Genomic DNA, 17977 nt, shown 5'->3' on the forward strand with positions numbered 1-17977 from the left:
TTACATCATATATATATATATTTATAAAAGTTATAAATGCAAGTCAATCTATATCAAAGATTCCAAAATAAAGAACATTATGACTTGGGGATTGTTTCAGCAGTTTCATTGAACGTTTGTTTCTAACCACTCCACCCCCCCCTCCCCCCCCCCCCCCCCCCCCCCCTTGCCCCCCCCCCCCCCCCCCCCTCCCCCCCCCCCCCCCCCCCCCTTGGGACGTTTGTTCCAAATGGCTACCTAATGAGGGATTAACGTAGAACAAAATAAAATGGCTCATGTACTTTTATTATTATTGAACCAATGATTATGCAGCAGCACAGGTGGGGCAGCACTAGAGCATTCCACATTTGCCACACTTCCAGAAAGAGTGCTTTTTATCCCAAATCCGATCTTGAACAGATGAAAATAATCTGGAGTCATCAACTCTTGATTAATGTTTGCATTTTCAAAACTCTCACTCATGCGGCAAATCAAGAATGAGTCCATCATTTTGCACCCCACAGCCAAACCAAAACGTGTCCTCCTTAATTCTTCCACACACCAGTAATTGACAATGTGATGGTTTACTGTGAATGGAGCACTGCGATTCCTTAAGGTCTTTCCCAACTTAAATCTGACACTATACCAAGGCACAATCCACATTTCAAGCTGTATATTCAATACCATTACAGTCCACATTTTCATGAATTTGTATTTGCTGCACTAAACCTGGCATTGGCCAATCCATTAAGTGTGTCGATGATAGACTCAAAATGCTGCAGTAACTCAGCAGGAGTCTATCTTCGGTGGAAACCAGCATCTGCAGTTCCTTAATACACGTTAAGTGTGTCGCCGTCTATACCTTGAGAGAAAAAGTATTATTTTGGCTTCCTTTGTAACTTATTGCTATTGTATTGGCAAACATTTTCACATATTTAAGTTGACCGTCAGCTGCAGAGTTGGTGTTGTTGCAACATTAATCAGGACAGGAAAATATCCACTCACTGTTTTTGTCAGTTAGAACATCGATATACTGTAGTGGAGGTCACAATGACGTTAGTAATACTGTGGGCAACACTTAGTATTCACATAAACTGCAAAACATACGATCCCCACGTATAACCAGAAGCAGTATGGAGATCACCGAGACAAATGGCATCAATGCCATGAAAGTAGTGTTTGTTAATATCAGAAACATTTGACAGGAATGAATTGATATGTCACACCAAAGACCACTGTGAAAACAAAATGGCACCAAGGGTTACAATCCCTGCAAGTATTTGACCCAAGCCAAATTCCACTTTCCTCATACAATTTGCAGAGATTTGCCCAATATTCTGTATCTCCGGTTGCTTTCTTTGCCTGAAAAAGGTATCAGCATGGATGCACAAAAAGTTCCTAACACTATTTGTAACTAGCATCGACAAAATAATGCATTTCAATTCCTCCGCTACATCTTTCATAGATTCTTAAAAAAATGTTAAAGTCTGAGAAGTGGACAGTAATGAAGATATATTGAGCTTCATCATAAACACTTATTTGGTGCATTTGGCCTCAGTGTCAGTGCTTCGAGGTAGTGGGTGAAAGCTCGGTCGCTCAGAGTACTGATAATGCGTTTGCACTGAATGACGAGGTGCATTAAAGACCTACGTGGTGGCACCATAGGCATGAACGGCTCGAGTCCTCTCACTGTTAATGTTCTGCTCAGAGCTTCTTTGGGTTGGTCTGTTACTAGTTGCGGAGGGCTCAGATCCATCCTCCACTTCATCGTCACCTTCTATGAGAGCCCGTGGATTCTCATGTACATTCACAGGTTGATGTAAATAGCGTGGATACGTGTGCAGACCCGAATCTGCGTTCAAACCTCGTGAAGACCGCGGGCACAAGTCTGAAATAAAAAAAGAAAGCACTGGATCATTTAATTCCTTAGTGGAAGAAAGATTCTAAGGGGAGTAAGAGGCAACCGTGGCTGACAAGGGAAGTTAGGGATGGAATAAAACTAAACGAAGAGGTGTGCAACATAGCAAAGAGCAGTGGGAAGCCAGAGGATTGGGAAACTTTCAAAGGACAACAGAAGGTAACAAAAAGGGCAATACGGGATGAAAAGATGAAGTACAAGGGTAAGCTGGCCAAGAATATAAAGAAGGATAGCAAAAGCTTCTTTTGGTATGTTAATGGAAAAGGTTAGTAAAGACAAATGCGAGTCTCTTGAAGGCAAAAACAGGTGCAATTATTCTGGGGAACAAGGAAATGGCAGAACAGTTGAACAGGTACTTTGGTTCTGTCTTCACTAAGGAAGACACAAACAATCTCCTGGATGTACTAGAGGATCTACGGAGACAGAGGAACTGAAAGAAATTTGCATTAGGCGAGAAATAGTATTGGGTAGACTGATGGGACTGGAGGCTGATAAATCCCCAGGGCCTGATGGTCTGCATCCCATGGTACTGAAGGAGGTGGCTCTAGAAATCGTGGACGCATTGGCAATCATTCCAAGGATCAGTTCCGGTGGATTGGAGGGTAGCTAATGTTATCCCACTTTTCAAGAAAGGAGCGAGAGAGAAAACTGGGAATTATAGACCAGTTAGCTTGACATCGGTGGTGGGGAAGATGCTGGAGTCAATTATTAAAGAAGTAATAACGACAAATTTGGATAGCAGTAATAGGATTGGTCCAAGTCAGCATGGATTTATGAAGGGGAAATCCTGCTTGAGTAATCTTCTGGAATTTTTTGAGGATGTGACAAGTAAAATGGATGAAGGAGAGCCAGTGGATGTAGTAATTGGACTTTCAGAAAGCCTTTGATAAGGTCCCACAGGACATTAGTGGGCAAAATTGGAGCACATGATATTGGGGCTAGGATATTGACATGGATAGAGAATTGGTTGACAGACAGGAAATAAAGAGTAGGAATAAATGACTCCCTGTCAGAATGGCAGGCATTGGCGAGCGGAGTGCCGTAAGACTCGGTGCTGGGGCCGACACTATTTACAATATATATTCATGATTTAGATGATGGAATTAAAAGTAACACTAGCAAATTTGCAGATGACACAAAGCTGGGTGGTAGTGTGAACTGCGAAGAGGATGCTAGGAGGTTGCAGGATGACATGGATAGGTTGAGTAAGTGGCCAGATGCATGGCAGATGCAGTATAATATAGATGAATGTGAGGTTATCCACTTTGGCGGCAAGAATAAAGAGGCAGATTATCTCAATGGTGTCAGATAAGGAAAAAGGGAAGTGCAATGAGACCTGGGTGTCCTTGTACACCAGTCCCTGAAAGTAAACATGCAGCTACAGCAGGCAGTGAAGAAAGCCAATGGCATGATGGACTTCACAACGAGAGGATTTGAGTATAGAAGTAAAGAGGTCCTTCTGCAGTTGTACAGGGACCTAGTGAGCGCATGTCTGGAGTATTGCGTGCAGTTTTGGTCTCCTAATTTGCTATTGAGGCAGTGCAGGGTAGGTTCATGAGGTTAATCCCTGGGATGGCGGGAGTGTCATATGAGGAAAGATTGGAAAGACTGGGCTTGTATTCACTGGGATTTAGATTCAGATTCAATTTTAATTGTCATTGTCAGTGTACAGTACAGAGACAACGAAATGCATTTAGCATCTCCCTTGAAGAGCGACATAGCAAACGATTTGAATAAAAAAATAATAAGTGTCCGGGGGGGGGTGGTGGTGATTGGCAGTCACCGAGGTACGTTGTTGAGTAGAGTGACAGCCGCCGGAAAGAAGCTGTTCCTCGACCTGCTGGTTCGGCAACGGAGAGACCTGTAGCGCCTCCCGGATGGTAGGAGGGTAAACAGTCCATGGTTGGGGTGAGAGCAGTCCTTGGCGATGCTGAGCGCCCTCCGCAGACAGCGCTTGCTTTGGACAGACTCAATGGAGGGGAGCGTGGAACCGGTGATGCGTTGGGCAATTTTCACCACCCTCTGCAATGCCTTCCGGTCGGAGACAGAGCAGTTGCCATACCATACTGTGATGCAGTTGGTAAGGATGCTCTCGATGGTGCAGCGGTAGAAGTTCACCAGGATCTGAGGAGGCAGATGGACCTTCTTCAGTCTCCTCAGGAAGAAGAGACGCTGATGAGCCTTCTTGATCAGAGGGGGTCTTATAGAAACATATAAAACTATAAAAGGACTGGACAAGCTAGATGCAGGAAAAATGTCCCCAACGTTGGGGGAGTCCAGAACCAGGGGCCACAGTCCACGAATAAAAGGGGAGGCCATTTAAAACTGAGATGAGAAAAAACGTTTTCACCCAGAGAGTTGTGAATTTGTGGTATTCTCTGCGACAGAAGGCAGTAGAGGCCAATTCAGTGGATGAATTTAAAAGACAGTTAGATACTAGGGGCTAGTGGAATCAATGGATATGGGGAGAAGGACGTCCTTTGAGGATTTTGGGATCTTTGGGATGTGGAAAGAAACTAGAACAGCCAGAGAAAGTTCACTTGGTAACAGGGAGAACCCGAGGTCAGGATCAAACCTGGGTCTCTGGTGCTGAGAGGCTGCAGTTCTACCAGTTGTGTCACGGCACTGCCCCGTGCCTGTCGCAGGCCTGTCCGATATATCCAAAATCCATTATAAGGGAGTCAATAAAACAAGGGCTTCCTTTATTGTCTTTGCTAAAGTTAGGAGAGAAGATTGAGAGCATAGCTGAAAAGGGATTTTGGGAAGCAGCTTTTTAAAGGTGCCTGGTAAATTAGAGAAGGTTTGACAGGAAGTTCGGAGTTCCATAGGGCCAGCCAGAGGTGGAACACGACAAACTGAAGCATTGAGCCAGCAGAGATAGAATTAGACAAGGCCAAGGAGGGGTTTCAATGTTCAGATGTTAACAAATAACTCTTTTGTGAATAACAAATAACACAACAGGAAAGGATGCTTGGACTCGTAACACCACCTGTGGCCACTCATGGTATCTCAACTGAGCTCTGGTAATTTTGTCTGCTATGTGGGGGTGGGGGGGTGCATCAACTACTGGAATATCTGTGTTCAACCTGTATTTTGCTTTCAGCTTTAAGGTTGCAGCTTCCTCTTAGCCATGTTTATTGCAAGACGAGGGTTCCGCAAGAATCAAATATCTATAATTTTGAGTCCCTGCTATTCCACAATTTCCATGCATTTACAAAGGTCATTGAAGCCGTGTGTGTAACTTACCAATGTGATGCTGCTGAGTCATAGTTGGATTGCATATCCTATCGTGGTTTGTCAGGTAAACAGACACGTCAGCTTCTGTGATCAGGCTATCTACAGCTGTGCCTTCATGCTGATTCTGTACTGTAAAGCTGTCTTTTGGAAATTGTCCCATAACATTGGTTAGAGTATGGTCATGAGATTCCTCCTCTCCAAGGAATGCATATGGACAGTACTCTCTGTTCTTTCCATACATGTTGGTGCTGTCGTAACAGTCTGAGCAAATGATCAATGGTCCAGAAGTACCACCTGAAAGCAGAGTTTGCAATTTAAATAACTATGCAACACTTCAGAGACACTGGATATTTTTTACTGTATTCCTGTGGACAACAATGTCTAACCGTATGATTTTGGGAGGCAACTGATAATTAATTAAATATTTTGAACCACATTTGCACCTACAAATTTGTTAAGCGCTGCATCAGCAGCAGTCTGTGCAAAATTCTAGCCTTTAAATCAAAAAGCTCCACTGGGATCAAATTAGATGACATGTCTCATAAACTCGTAAGACATAGGAGCAGAATTAGGCCATTGAGTCTACTCCACCATTCAATCATGGCTGATCTATCTGTCCTTCTCAACCCCATTCTCCTGCCTTCTCCCCATAACCATAAAGCAGAAATGTGAGTTTCCTGCTATTTCATCTGTACCATGGAGAACTTGTACATCCATCTAAACTTGATTTAATCTCTCATCCAAAAGAGACAGCTTCCAAGTGCAGCCCTCCCCAGTTGCAGTGAAAGCCCACATCATAGGTTCGGTCAAAAAAAAAAAAAGAGCTGAGCATCACCTATCCATATCCTCCAGTGATGCTGCCTGACCTGCTGAATTACTCCAGCACTTTCTGTTGGATGCGAGATTCCAGCATCCACAGTTTCTTCAAGTACATTCCACTGTAAAATCTTCTCAAGGTGTGCCTATTTTGTAGAAGTTGCCCTCCAGTCTGAAGGGTCCCAACCAAAATCGTCGCCAGTCCATGTCCTCCAGAGATGCGCCGCTGCCTGACCTGCTGATTTACTCCCGTACCCTGTGCTCTAGGCATGATTCCAGTACCTGCAGTTCCTTGTGTCTACAAGCATACATTATAATACTTCACCTTGAACAACACTGAACCTGCTGATGCCAACCAAGGTGAGATTGTGTCAGCTTGCTTCTTTGGCCAGCAAAGAGGAAGACATAACACCAGAAGACATAACACCTTCTTGTGGAATCAATCACATTCTTTGCCATCAATGGTCTTCCTTTACAGTGTATTTTACTTTGAAGTTTGACTGATCAGTATTGATCCTAATGCCAGTGACGCATACCTGGGTTGGTCTGCTGCGCAAGCCCTTCATGAGGCCCACTTGGATGGAAATTGCTCCTGCCGGCATATAAGGAACCCATCCGCCCATGCAGATTAGATGCAAGTGGCGTGGTGAGAATGTCCGCATCAGTTTCGCTCCCAGTGTCTGCGTAGCAAATGCCTATCGGAAGAAAGCAACAACATTTAGAAAATACACAAGGGCATAACAAGACTAAAGAGGTGTAAACTCTGGCAACTGTACAATGAAGCAAAGGCCCAAGAGACCAAGAATATATCACTGGATACGTTCAACCAGTTCTCTCCTTCACCTTGTCAACTCCAACTGCATGTCCCAGTTTCTTTGGCAATACCTGGGATCAACATTATTCTAACCTTTTTGCAAACTAAAATAGGGACTAAAGCAATAAAAGAATGGCTCATACAGAGTATAAAAATGGCATATATTGGTGTTTAAGAAGGAACTGCAGATGCTGGAAAATCCCAGGTACACAAAAATGCTGGAGAAACTCAGCGGGTGCAGCAGCATCTATGGAGCGAAGGAAATAGGCGAAATTGCCTATTTCCTTCAGGGTTTCGGCCTGAAACGTTGCCCATTTCCTTCGCTCCGTAGATGCTGCTGCTGCTGCACCCGCTGGGTTTCTCCAGCATTTTTGTCTACCTGGCATATATTGGTGTTGATTAAATTATATGATTGTGCTGCAAATTCAATGCAAAACCAGTCATGTTGACTCGATTGGCAGCAGTAGAGATCTGTAGTGTGCCAAAGAGGCAACAGCACAACCTGCTTGAATTGCTTTTTGGAAGGCGATGCGACTAATTTGTACTTTGACGTCAACGGCTTCTTGTTCACAATCCCCCTACTGAGCTTCATAGTCTACCCTCAGTCGTCTCTCCCCAAAGAAGTATCCAACTGAGAACTCACCATTTAAGTTTCAGTTTCATTGTTCCTTTCCAGTATATAAACCAATTATACCAAGTATTTTAAAATTGATTTTCCTATTAAACCCAAGGTTTGAAATTATTCAGATCAGGAGGTCACTCTCTTCTCCCTGTGGTGTTTTTTTGTTTGTTTTTGTTTTGTTTTGTATTCAATTTATTGTCATTATCTCATATTAGAGACAACAAAATGGATTTTCCTTACGGTCAAGCAACATAAAAATAAATAATAAATTAATAAAATATATTTTTTTAAAAAGCACAAACACAGAAGTCCACGACACAACATAACCCCACAGTGGCACCAAAGTTGAGGAAGGAACCAAATTCCAGCCAGCCTCCCCACCGATCTTCCCAGATGTTCACCCGTGGTCGGGGCCTCCCGAGCACCCGCAGTCCCATGGGCGACCCGATGCTCAGGCCGTCACGCCGGGATGATGGAACCCCGACGCCGAACATCCTCAGCGGCCCGGACCTCCAGATCAGCCACCTCCCACCGGACTCCGCGGCTCCCGAGTCCATAGGCCGATGCTGGCGCAGAGTCGGAGTTTGGCCACCCAAACTCTGCTTCACCTCAAGCCAAGCTGAATACTCCAAAAAACTGTATTGGAAGAGTAGGACCATTTTACTAACCATCCGTCCCTTTGTGTATATAGCCATGCGCAGTAGATGCCATGAGTTGCTGGTGACTTCCTGCCTCAGAGTTGCTGTAGCCTTCCTGAGGCTCAGAAAGAGTTCCTTGGGAAGACAGGCAGCTTGGAATATCGGGAGGCAAATTCATTTCATCTGGGGAAAACAGAAAAAAGTAGCATTCATTACAGAGGCCATAAACAATTGTACACTAACTGCTTTATCTTCTAACACCTCAAAGAAACAGCTAGCTTCCAATTCCCCAAAAGTTGCCTTTTGATCACCCTGAGTTTATTAGTTTGAAACCTATTCATGCATTTTCCCAAATGAAACGTTGAAAGTCACTTAACACTGGAGATCATAAACAGGTTACCACACTATGTAAAAATTGGCATAACTGCTTTAAATATCAGCATAATGCAATTTAATGGAGTTTACTTTATCACCAGGTTCCAGAATCAAGGTTAAAGGAGAAAATAATTGTATCAATTTAATGCCTTGTATGGCAAGGCATCAGAAACCATTTTTCATAATGAATGCACATAACTTATACTGGCTGACTCTTTAGGTTGGAGAGTGGCATAATATTGAAGAGTCATTTGAATACCCTTTGACAGAAAACAGTTGATTTAAGACAATAGACAATAGGTGCAGGAGTAGGCCATTTGGCCCTTCGAACCAGCACCGCCATTCAATGTGATCATGGCTGATCATTCCCAATCAGTACCTCGTTCCTGCCTTCTCCCCATATCCCCTGACTCCGCTATTTTTAAGAGCCCTATCTAGCTCTCTCTTGAAAGCATACAGAGAACCTGCCTCCACAGGTTCTGAGGCAGAGAATTTCACAGAATTCACAGATTATCAAGCCCAAAATATTATTTTGTATGAGACACTTTCATTCCATTGTACTTGGAAAATTAAGGCCCAAATCCAACATCAAGTGAAAAAGAGTTAGGCAGGGAAAATTAGACAATGATTTGAAACTAGTGTGAAATATATGAAGTGGTCTTCAGCATCTAAAGAGAAAGATGGCAGGCAACTATCACGGATTCAGCCCTCCCTTTCTCTGTGAAACACTCAGTCTAAAGCTTGAACAATCTACATTCGTGATTGTAATAACCCTGAAGGTGGGTCTCGACCCGAACCGTCACCCATTCAAGTTTTCAAGAGAGAGGTAGATTTAGCTCTTAGGGCTAAGGGAATCAAAGGATATGGGGGAAACAGCCGGAACGGGGTACTGATTTTGCATGATCAGCCACGATCATATTGAATAGTGCTGCTGGCTCGAAGGGCCGAATGGCCTACTCCTGCACCTATTTTCTAAGTTTATATTCCTTCTCTCCAGAGATGCTGCCTGTCCAGCTGAGTTACTCCAGCATTCTGTGTCTACCTATGATTTAAACCAGCATCTGCAGTTGTTTCCTACACCTGAAGTTTTAATGTTCTTTGTATGTAAATATATGTATACACTGCCCACAGTTTTCACCATAACACTTCAAGTTTAATTTAGTTTAGAGATACAGCATAGAAACAGGCCCTTCTGCCCACCAATTCCACATTGTCTAATGATCACACATACACGGTCTATCTGATACTTTAGGGCCAATTTATAGAAGCCAATTAGTCTACAAACCTGCACATCTTTGGAATATGGGAGGAAACTGGAGCACCCAGACACCGCCATGGCCACAGGAAGAGGACACAAAGTCCATACAGACGGCACCTGTTGTCAGGATTGAACTCAGTCTCTGGCACCGTAAGGCAGCAACTCTACTCATGTGCCACTGCGCTGCCCCTATGATTTACTACTGCGATCAATAAGTACACTGGTAATTAAATCTTTAGATGTGTCAAGGTGCTGCTACTCACCCATTATAGGAAAATGTTATACATTGGGACAATCTATCTTACAATTCTGGACAACAAACGCACATTTAAAATACAAATGTAATAAGTGTTCACATTTGAAGTTGGTCTTACCTGTGTGTGTGATACTATAATCTTCACTCTTGCGTCGCATATGGTAGATAACAATCACCCATACCAGCGAGGTGCCCACCACACAAACCACCACAACAATAATCACTATTCCAATAGTTGTCCAGCCATCCTCCTCAAAGACGGAACTTTTTTGCATGGGGTCACAGTTTGAAGTTGGAATCACATTGAGGTAAATGTGACCACGCTCTGTCCCGAGTGTGTTGGACATCACACAGGTGTACTTCCCAATGTCCTCTGGGCCCGCATCCACAATGATCAGAAGCTGGTTGGCAGCAGCAAAGAAATGTCTCTCAGTTACAATCAAAGGGCCATCGTCTTTGGTCCAGTTCAGGCGTGGTGTCGGGCTCCCCCCAGCTATACACTGTAGAACTACAGTTTCCCCTCTGGCTACAGTCCGATCCTCCAATGGTCGCATAAACGAAGGAGTTTCTGTGCATAGTGGTGGGTTGGGGATAGGAATGGCAGTGGGGAGAAGTGCAAAAAAACACCAGTTTAGACATTTACACCAGGCATGTAGCTAAACTTGACAAATACCAAGTGAGAAAAATACTAAAGCTTTTAAAATTCCAGTAAAACATTTTGTAGGAAAAAAAATAAGGATTATAGCCACAAAGAACCATTTCTGTTCAGAAACAAGATAATTTGGAAAAATAATGATACTTCACTTTGCTCAAGGCAACTTGGTTTAATGAATCGTATTCAGAAAGATCCAATCATGACTTGGACACAGCTGTAATAAACCTAATGTTCAAAGAGGGTAAAAAAAAATAATCTGATCTTCACTTAACAATTCATCAGTGCAGGATCCATTCTTATCTAGGTCTGTCCAACATAACTGATGCTAACGGTGGTTTTCATAAAAGCCATCTTCTTACCTAGGACAGTGAGCGTAGCGTTTGCAGAAATGCCTCCTGCGGCGTTTTGTGCCATACAGCTGTACATGCCCATGTCTTCAATTTTCACGTTTGCAATGAAGAAGACATCATCCTCTGGCATGACGTGCATACGCCTCTCCCGTGCTGCAGGGAAGTCCGTCCCACCGTCTTTCTGCCAAGCAATCTGTGGTATTGGGTGCCCCCCTGCAGCACACTCCAGCCGAGCCATCGCTCCCGTTCGAATTGTTAAATCCATGGGAGTTTTCATAAACAAGGGAAGTTCTATCAGGAACAAAACAATCAATGTCATAGCATGCATTTATATATATATTTCAAATCATCATCAAAAACCTTCTCAGGTGCTTAAGGAGATAACATTTCACAATGAGTGAGCAAAGAAAATATTGGGACAGGGCTGTAATCTTGGCCAAAAAGGTCAGTTTTAAGGGATATCTTGAGATGGAAGGATTACTCAAGAGACCAGTTTGGGGCCTATGCAGCTAAAGGCCAGCGATGAAATGAAGAGAATGAATGTACTAAAGGCTAGATCAGGAACAACACAAGAAGCTCAAAGTTGTAAATCTGGATGCAGTTGTACAGAGAAATTGCATAATCTGTGAAGGAGCGATGCTCACTTAATGCAGAATGTTTCCAGTTACAGAAACATTCACTGTAACATGGAGAACAAATAACCATTTTCTATACAATGAAGTGTATCAACCAAAATGGAAAAGCTGCATAAAATGACAATGTTATATCAGTCAGATTCGGTTGATTAAGCCTTGTGGGCAGATTGTTGAAAATGATTGAGAATTACTTTCTGTACATTATTTGTACTGGTTTTGTGCAAAGCATCTTTCTGTAGAAATTCCGTTCATTGGTAGAACTTGCTATAATACTATGTATTCCACTTCTTTTTTAAAAGAGGACCAATTTCAAAACTTTATTTTGCTGTGCAGCCAATTTGCTGTCGGCCCAGACACATACCCGTGTCACATTGGCGCACGCTGCACTGCCAACAGACTCAGACAAATACTCAACTTGTCAGGTTGCAATGCAGCGGGAATGAGAAGTTAAAGACTGAGTTCCAGACATGCCAGTGGATACCTCAAAAAACAAACCGTTTAATATTGAAGTAGAACGTTGAACTGTGGCACGGGCTTCTGTTCTGGATCAGTTAGAGCGTGGAAGCAAATGAGAACTTATTGATCCCTCTGCTTTAAAAGTCAAAAACTTAAAACAGAATACGGCTCACAGTGGCGCAGCGATAAAGTTGCTGCCTCACAGCGCCAGAGACCCGGGTTCGCTCCCGACTAAGGCAATGTTTGTACGTTCTCCCCGTAACTGCGTGAGTTTTCCACGGGTGCAACAGATTCCTCCCATATTCCAAAGATGTACAGGTTTGTAGGTTACATAGAAACATAGAAATTAGGTGCAGGAGTAGGCCATTCGGCCCTTCGAGCCTGCACCGTCATTCAATATGATCATGGCTGATCATCCACCTCAGTATCCCGTACCTGCCTTCTCTCCTCTGGTTAGTGAATATGGTCACTGAGCACCCCCTGATCCCCTTAGCCACAAGGGCCACATCTAACTCCCTCTTAAATATAGCCCAATGATGAAGTTGACGTGCAGGCCTCATCTTCTGTTGAACCCCTCTGTGGCAGAGAGTTCCAGAGATTCACCACTCTCTGTGTGAAAAAAGTTCTTCTCATTCTCGGTTTTAAAGGATTTCCCCCTTATCCTTAAGCTGTGACCCCTTGTCCTGGACTTCCCTAACATCGGGAACAATCTTCTTGCATCTAGCCTGTCCAACCCCTTAAGAATTTTGTAAGTTTCTATAAGATCCCCTCTCAATCTCCTAAATTCTAGAGAGGTTAATGGGCATTGGCAAAATTGTAAAAACTGTCCCTAGTGTGTGCGATAGTTTAAGTGTGCAGGGTCGGTGCGGACTCTGTGGGCTGAAGGGCGTTTCTGCCCTGTAACGCTAAAATCAAAAGGAAATATTTTTCCAATAAAAATCACAGCACTATTTTGTTTAATGACAGCTACTCAAATAAACATGCCAAATTGCAAATGTATCCTCTGGTTAGTGAATATGGTCACTGAGCACCAAGTAAAGATTTTAATTATAGTGCAAGATTGATCACTAATGTTAAAATATGGCCACAGGAATCTATAATGGAAAGATTGGCAGAAAATGCCTGCGAATGGGCCAACAAACTTTGTGATAGGATGATGAGTTGACGTGCCAGCATTTATTTTCATCTTCTGTTGAACCAAGGATGCAATGACAAAGCACAATATTATGCTCCAAAACTTCGGGAGAAAAGTAAATGTTTTATCAGCTTGACTATATATTTTTATATATATATATATATATATATATATATATATATAGAGTATATATATATTTATCCCTTTCACCTCACTGTCTTTTTGTCTGAAAAAATCCACGTACCATTTTCACTGTAAGTTTTGCCTTGTTGGAATAATTTGAGCCAAAGTAATTTGTAACAACACACTGGTAGCGGCCCTCATCTGTAAAGTTGATGTTCCGCAGCTGCAGCACGGTGGTGTATTCAATAAACTCGCCATCTTTCTCTCGCAAGCTGGAGAAGTTGAGGATTTCTGCATCATACAGCAACTCGCTATCCTTCCTCCACGCAGCAGCCATGGGGGAGTCACTGCTGCTGCCAGCTATACAAGTGAAGCTGACATTCATCCCCCTCAGTGCAACAGTGGTTTCAGGGTGGGCGGTGAACACAGGCTTCGGGAAATCATCTAGAGAATAAAACAAAGAGATAGGTCACAATACAAAAACTAAATCACAAGAGTTTGTTTTCCACAATTGGAGTGTAGTACTCATGCTCTGCTTACTCTGAAGTTACTGCTTTCAAGATTGAATGCTCCAGGAATAAATGTAAACTCTTTCCTTAAGAATATATTGCTGAAAGTCATGCTCAGATCATCTGAATTTAACAATATCAAATAAGTAGTGGCTCATACGCATTTTTCTCAGCGACTTGCCGGCACCCGTCCTAGTTGCAGCAGGTCGTCGAAAATGTTCAACATGTTGAAAATCCTGTGACGCCCAGAAAAAGGTACGACACTTGGGCGACTACTCAGGACCATACAGGCATCACCCAGCGACATGTCGCGTAAGTGGGAGAGGCCCTTAAGCAATTCAACCCCCCAAAAAATCAAACCTTTGCTCTCCATACATTAAATTTATATTGCTAAATCTCCTTATCCATTCATTGATCTTTATTTTTATGATTGACTGTATCAATACACCCTAACTAACCTAAAATCTTATGGATGCTTATGAATGTTTCTTCAAGTCAAGACACAAGTTTACTAAGGCAACTTCCATTAGGACCATGCACAGGGAAGTATTAAAATAAGTCAACAAGACACATGAATATCCAACATATGATTCAGTTAGACAACCACTGAATTACTAATAAAGCAGTGCAGCAGATATTGGCCCAGAAACCTTTCCTTTACTCTTCTTTCCCTCTGCTGCCTCAATATCCAGGCACAAAAAAGCCACCCTAACAAATATGCCTGTTTTTAAGTAGTCATGTAATATAGCCAATACAAATCCTATTTTAACAAACCAGAGGACGCAGATGAACCACTGCAGTGCTGAAACTAAGAATGCAGTCAGGACATTTGTCAAAAGCTGCTTGGCTCTTGAACAGTGGGGTCTTGAACATGACCATCCACAAAGGAAAAGCATTCTGCACACATGAAACAAGGACAAGAGTGCCGCCATATCAACCACATATGATTCTGCCAACACAATTTGCCTGCTACATGTAAGCTGCATCCAAGAGTTTAGTAGTTTGAGTCAAGAAACCATAACTAATAGCTTGAACGGTCTAGAAAACAACTTTGAAACCAAGAAATGCACGGCTAGTCCATGGAACATGCATTAATTCTGTATAGCTGTAGAGGTTTTCCCAGGATTATGAATAAGCATTTAAGAGGTTGGTGGAATGGATTTGCTGGCTGCTGCAGACCAGCTCTCATCTTCTGCCATGCGGGAGATTGGTTTGCAGCCGTATCTGAATGGTTGAGATAAACTTCTTGGCTTGACGACATTTGGATGAGGGGATTGAAGGCTCTGTGGCCAAGTTTGCAGACGATACAAAATAAGTGGAAGGGCAGGTAGTCTAGAGGAAACAGGGACTCCTTGGGTTCCGAATGGTCTAATTCTGCTCCAATCACTTATGACCTTACATGTTGGCCTGTTTTTATTTATATTCACAGTGCTCACATTTCCAACATCATAATCTGGGAGGACCAGCATAACATTTTCCCTAAATAATTCTAGAAATTAACATTTCATTCAGGGGGTAAAATTGATTAAAATCCCCAAAAGAACTGATATCTACATCTTAATTTATCAGAGGGAGAACACTGATGTGTCTTCCCGAGCCCGATGGGATTAGTCACAGTCACAGAGGCTGACGTCAGAAGATCCTTCAGGGATATGAACACTCGGAAAGCATCTGGACCTGATGACATACCCGGTCGAGTTCTCAAAGTCTGTGCAGACCAACTGGCTGGAGTTTTCACGGGCATTTTCAACCTCTCATTACTGAGATCTGAGTAAGAGGGCATCAATAACTCCGGTGCCCAAGAAGAGTAAGGTGACGTGCCTCAACGGCTATTGACCAGTGGCACTAACATCTGTGGTGAAGAAGTGCTTTGAGAGGTTGGTTATGGTGCATATCAACTCCTACCTCAACAAGAACTTCGGCCCACTCCAGTTTGCCCATCGTCACAACAGGTCATCGGAGGATGCAATCTCACTGGCTCTCCACTCCGCACTGAACCACACGGACAATAAAACACTTATGTCAGGCTGTTGTTTATAAACTCCAGATGGGCGTTCAATACCATCATCCCCTCCAAGCTGGTTACCAAGCTCACAGAACTGGGCCTCTGTATATCCCTCTGCAATTGGTTTCTCGACTTCCTCACCCACAAACCAGTCCGTTCGAATTAGCAGAAATACATCTTCCTCATTAACAATCAGTACATGAGCACCTTAAGGCCACGTGCTCTGCCAACTGCTTTACTCACTCTATACTCATGACTGTGTAGCCGGACATAGTGACGACTCCATCTTCAGGTTCGCCGATGACACCACTGTCGTGGAACAAATATCAGACGGTTATGAGTCGGAGTATAGAAGAGAGGTCGATTGATTGACCAAATGGTGCCAGCACAACAACCTGGCTCACAATATCTGTAAAACCAATGAACTGATTGTGGGCTTTGGAAGAGGTAGGATGACGAGGACCCACAATCCTGTTTACATCATGGTGGAGAGTCAAAAACATCAAATTCCTGGGCGTGCATATTTCCGACGATCTTTCCTGGACCCAGCACACTGATGCAATTATAAATGATGCACATCAACTCCTCTACATCCTGAGAAGATTATGGAGATTCAGTATGTCACAGAGGATTCTCTTGAACCTATAGGTGTACAGCAGAGAGAGTATTGACTGGTTGCATCATGGCCTGGTTCAGCAACTTGAACGTCCAGGAGCGGAAAAGACTGCAAAAAGTTGTGAACATTGCCCAGTCCATCACCGACTCGGACCTCCCCACTATCGAAGGGACTTCTTCCCTACACCCACCAGGCCAATAAACACTACAACCACAAATAAGCTCTAAACTACAATAGACTATTGCTGCCTCGCCTCGTCTTTTTCCTTCTTGGTTGTAATACAGATGTTTTAGTGTATCTTTAGTTTTGTATTATGTGAGGGGTGGTGGAAACTTTTTTTTAATCTCTTTTCTTGACAGAGATGTGACTTTTCCGTGTCGTATCTCCGTCCGCACTGCAGCCCAACATCGAGGAGCTGGCGGTCCCTTTGCTGGATATCGACCTCGGAAGCTCTAACTGCGGGAGCCTGTGGACTTAACATCGTAGAGCTAGCGATCCCTTTGTAAGGGACCAACTTCGGGAGCTCCAAGCACCTCAATCCCGGTAGCTTCGATCGCCGGCTGCGGAAGCTTCGATCACCCTGACTGTGGATGGTTCGACTCCCCCGACCGAGGGAGAAATGAAGATAAGACCTTATTGCCTTCCATCACAGTGGGGAATGTGGAGGAGCTGCTGTGGTGGATGTTTTATGCCAAATATTTATGTAGTTGTGTGTCTTGTTGTTTTTTTGGTATGACTGTATGGCAAATCAAATTCCTTGTATGTTGTAAATTAATAAATTAAGATTATGATTATTGTTATTGCACTACTATTGTTTGTTTTTGTGTGTTCGGATGTGTGCGTGTGTGTATATATATTATTATATTGTCTGAAGAAGGGTTTCGGCCCGAAACGTTGCCTATTTCCTTCGCTCCATAGATGCTACTGCACCCGCTGAGTTTCTCCAGCTTTTTTGTGTACCTACCATGATTACATATTCTGTTGTGCTGCAGCAAGTAAGAATTTCATTGTTCCATCTGGGACATATGACAATAAAACACTCTTGACGACTCTTAATTCTGGCTCTTATGGATTACAAAATACACCAAACTATGCTGAATATATCTGAAAAGATTAAATTTAACAAGTTCTTCATTCTCTTATTTTTTGTTACAAGGTTTACATCCAGAAACTCTTTGAGAACTGTTCACAATTACTGGGACCATTATTTAAAGCTGTACTTTATGCTGAATCAGCAGTAAGAAAAACTATTTGCTATAAAAGGAGGCGACTAATAAAAAAAAACGACAAAGCAACCCAGCGGGTCAGGCAGCATTGCTTGAGAACAGATAGGTGATATTTTGAAGATAGACACAAACTGCTGGAGTAACTCAGCAGGACTGGCAGCATATCTGGAGACAAGGAATGGGTGATGTTTCAGGTCGAGACCCTCCTTCAGATTGATATTTTTTGAGTTGGCTATCTCACATCACCAGTGATTGTCTCCAGAGATCCTGCCCTATCCACTTAGTTACTCTAACACTGTCATTTTCTGTAAACCTGCATCTGCAGTTCCTTGTTTCTAAGTGGATTCCCACAAA

At 43.1% G+C, this 17977-nt stretch overlaps 1 protein-coding gene across 1 annotated transcript in view; it reads right to left on the minus strand.

Annotated features, from left to right (window-relative positions):
* Window positions 1-202: 202 nt before the first annotated feature.
* Window positions 203-17977, minus strand: part of LOC129708583 (leucine-rich repeats and immunoglobulin-like domains protein 2) — a 65472-nt gene continuing 47697 nt past the window's right edge. The window contains exons 13-19 of the mRNA XM_055654404.1: window positions 13385-13711; window positions 10928-11209; window positions 10032-10481; window positions 8055-8207; window positions 6487-6645; window positions 5144-5428; window positions 203-1867 (exon numbers count right to left, since the gene is read on the minus strand). Coding sequence (XP_055510379.1) covers window positions 1626-1867; window positions 5144-5428; window positions 6487-6645; window positions 8055-8207; window positions 10032-10481; window positions 10928-11209; window positions 13385-13711 — 1898 coding nt within the window. The 3' untranslated portion in view covers window positions 203-1625. The remainder of the gene's footprint in view (window positions 1868-5143; window positions 5429-6486; window positions 6646-8054; window positions 8208-10031; window positions 10482-10927; window positions 11210-13384; window positions 13712-17977) is intronic.

Source organism: Leucoraja erinacea, chromosome 24 (genome assembly GCF_028641065.1).
Source record: "Leucoraja erinacea ecotype New England chromosome 24, Leri_hhj_1, whole genome shotgun sequence".
Taxonomy (NCBI): Eukaryota; Metazoa; Chordata; class Chondrichthyes; order Rajiformes; family Rajidae; genus Leucoraja; species Leucoraja erinaceus.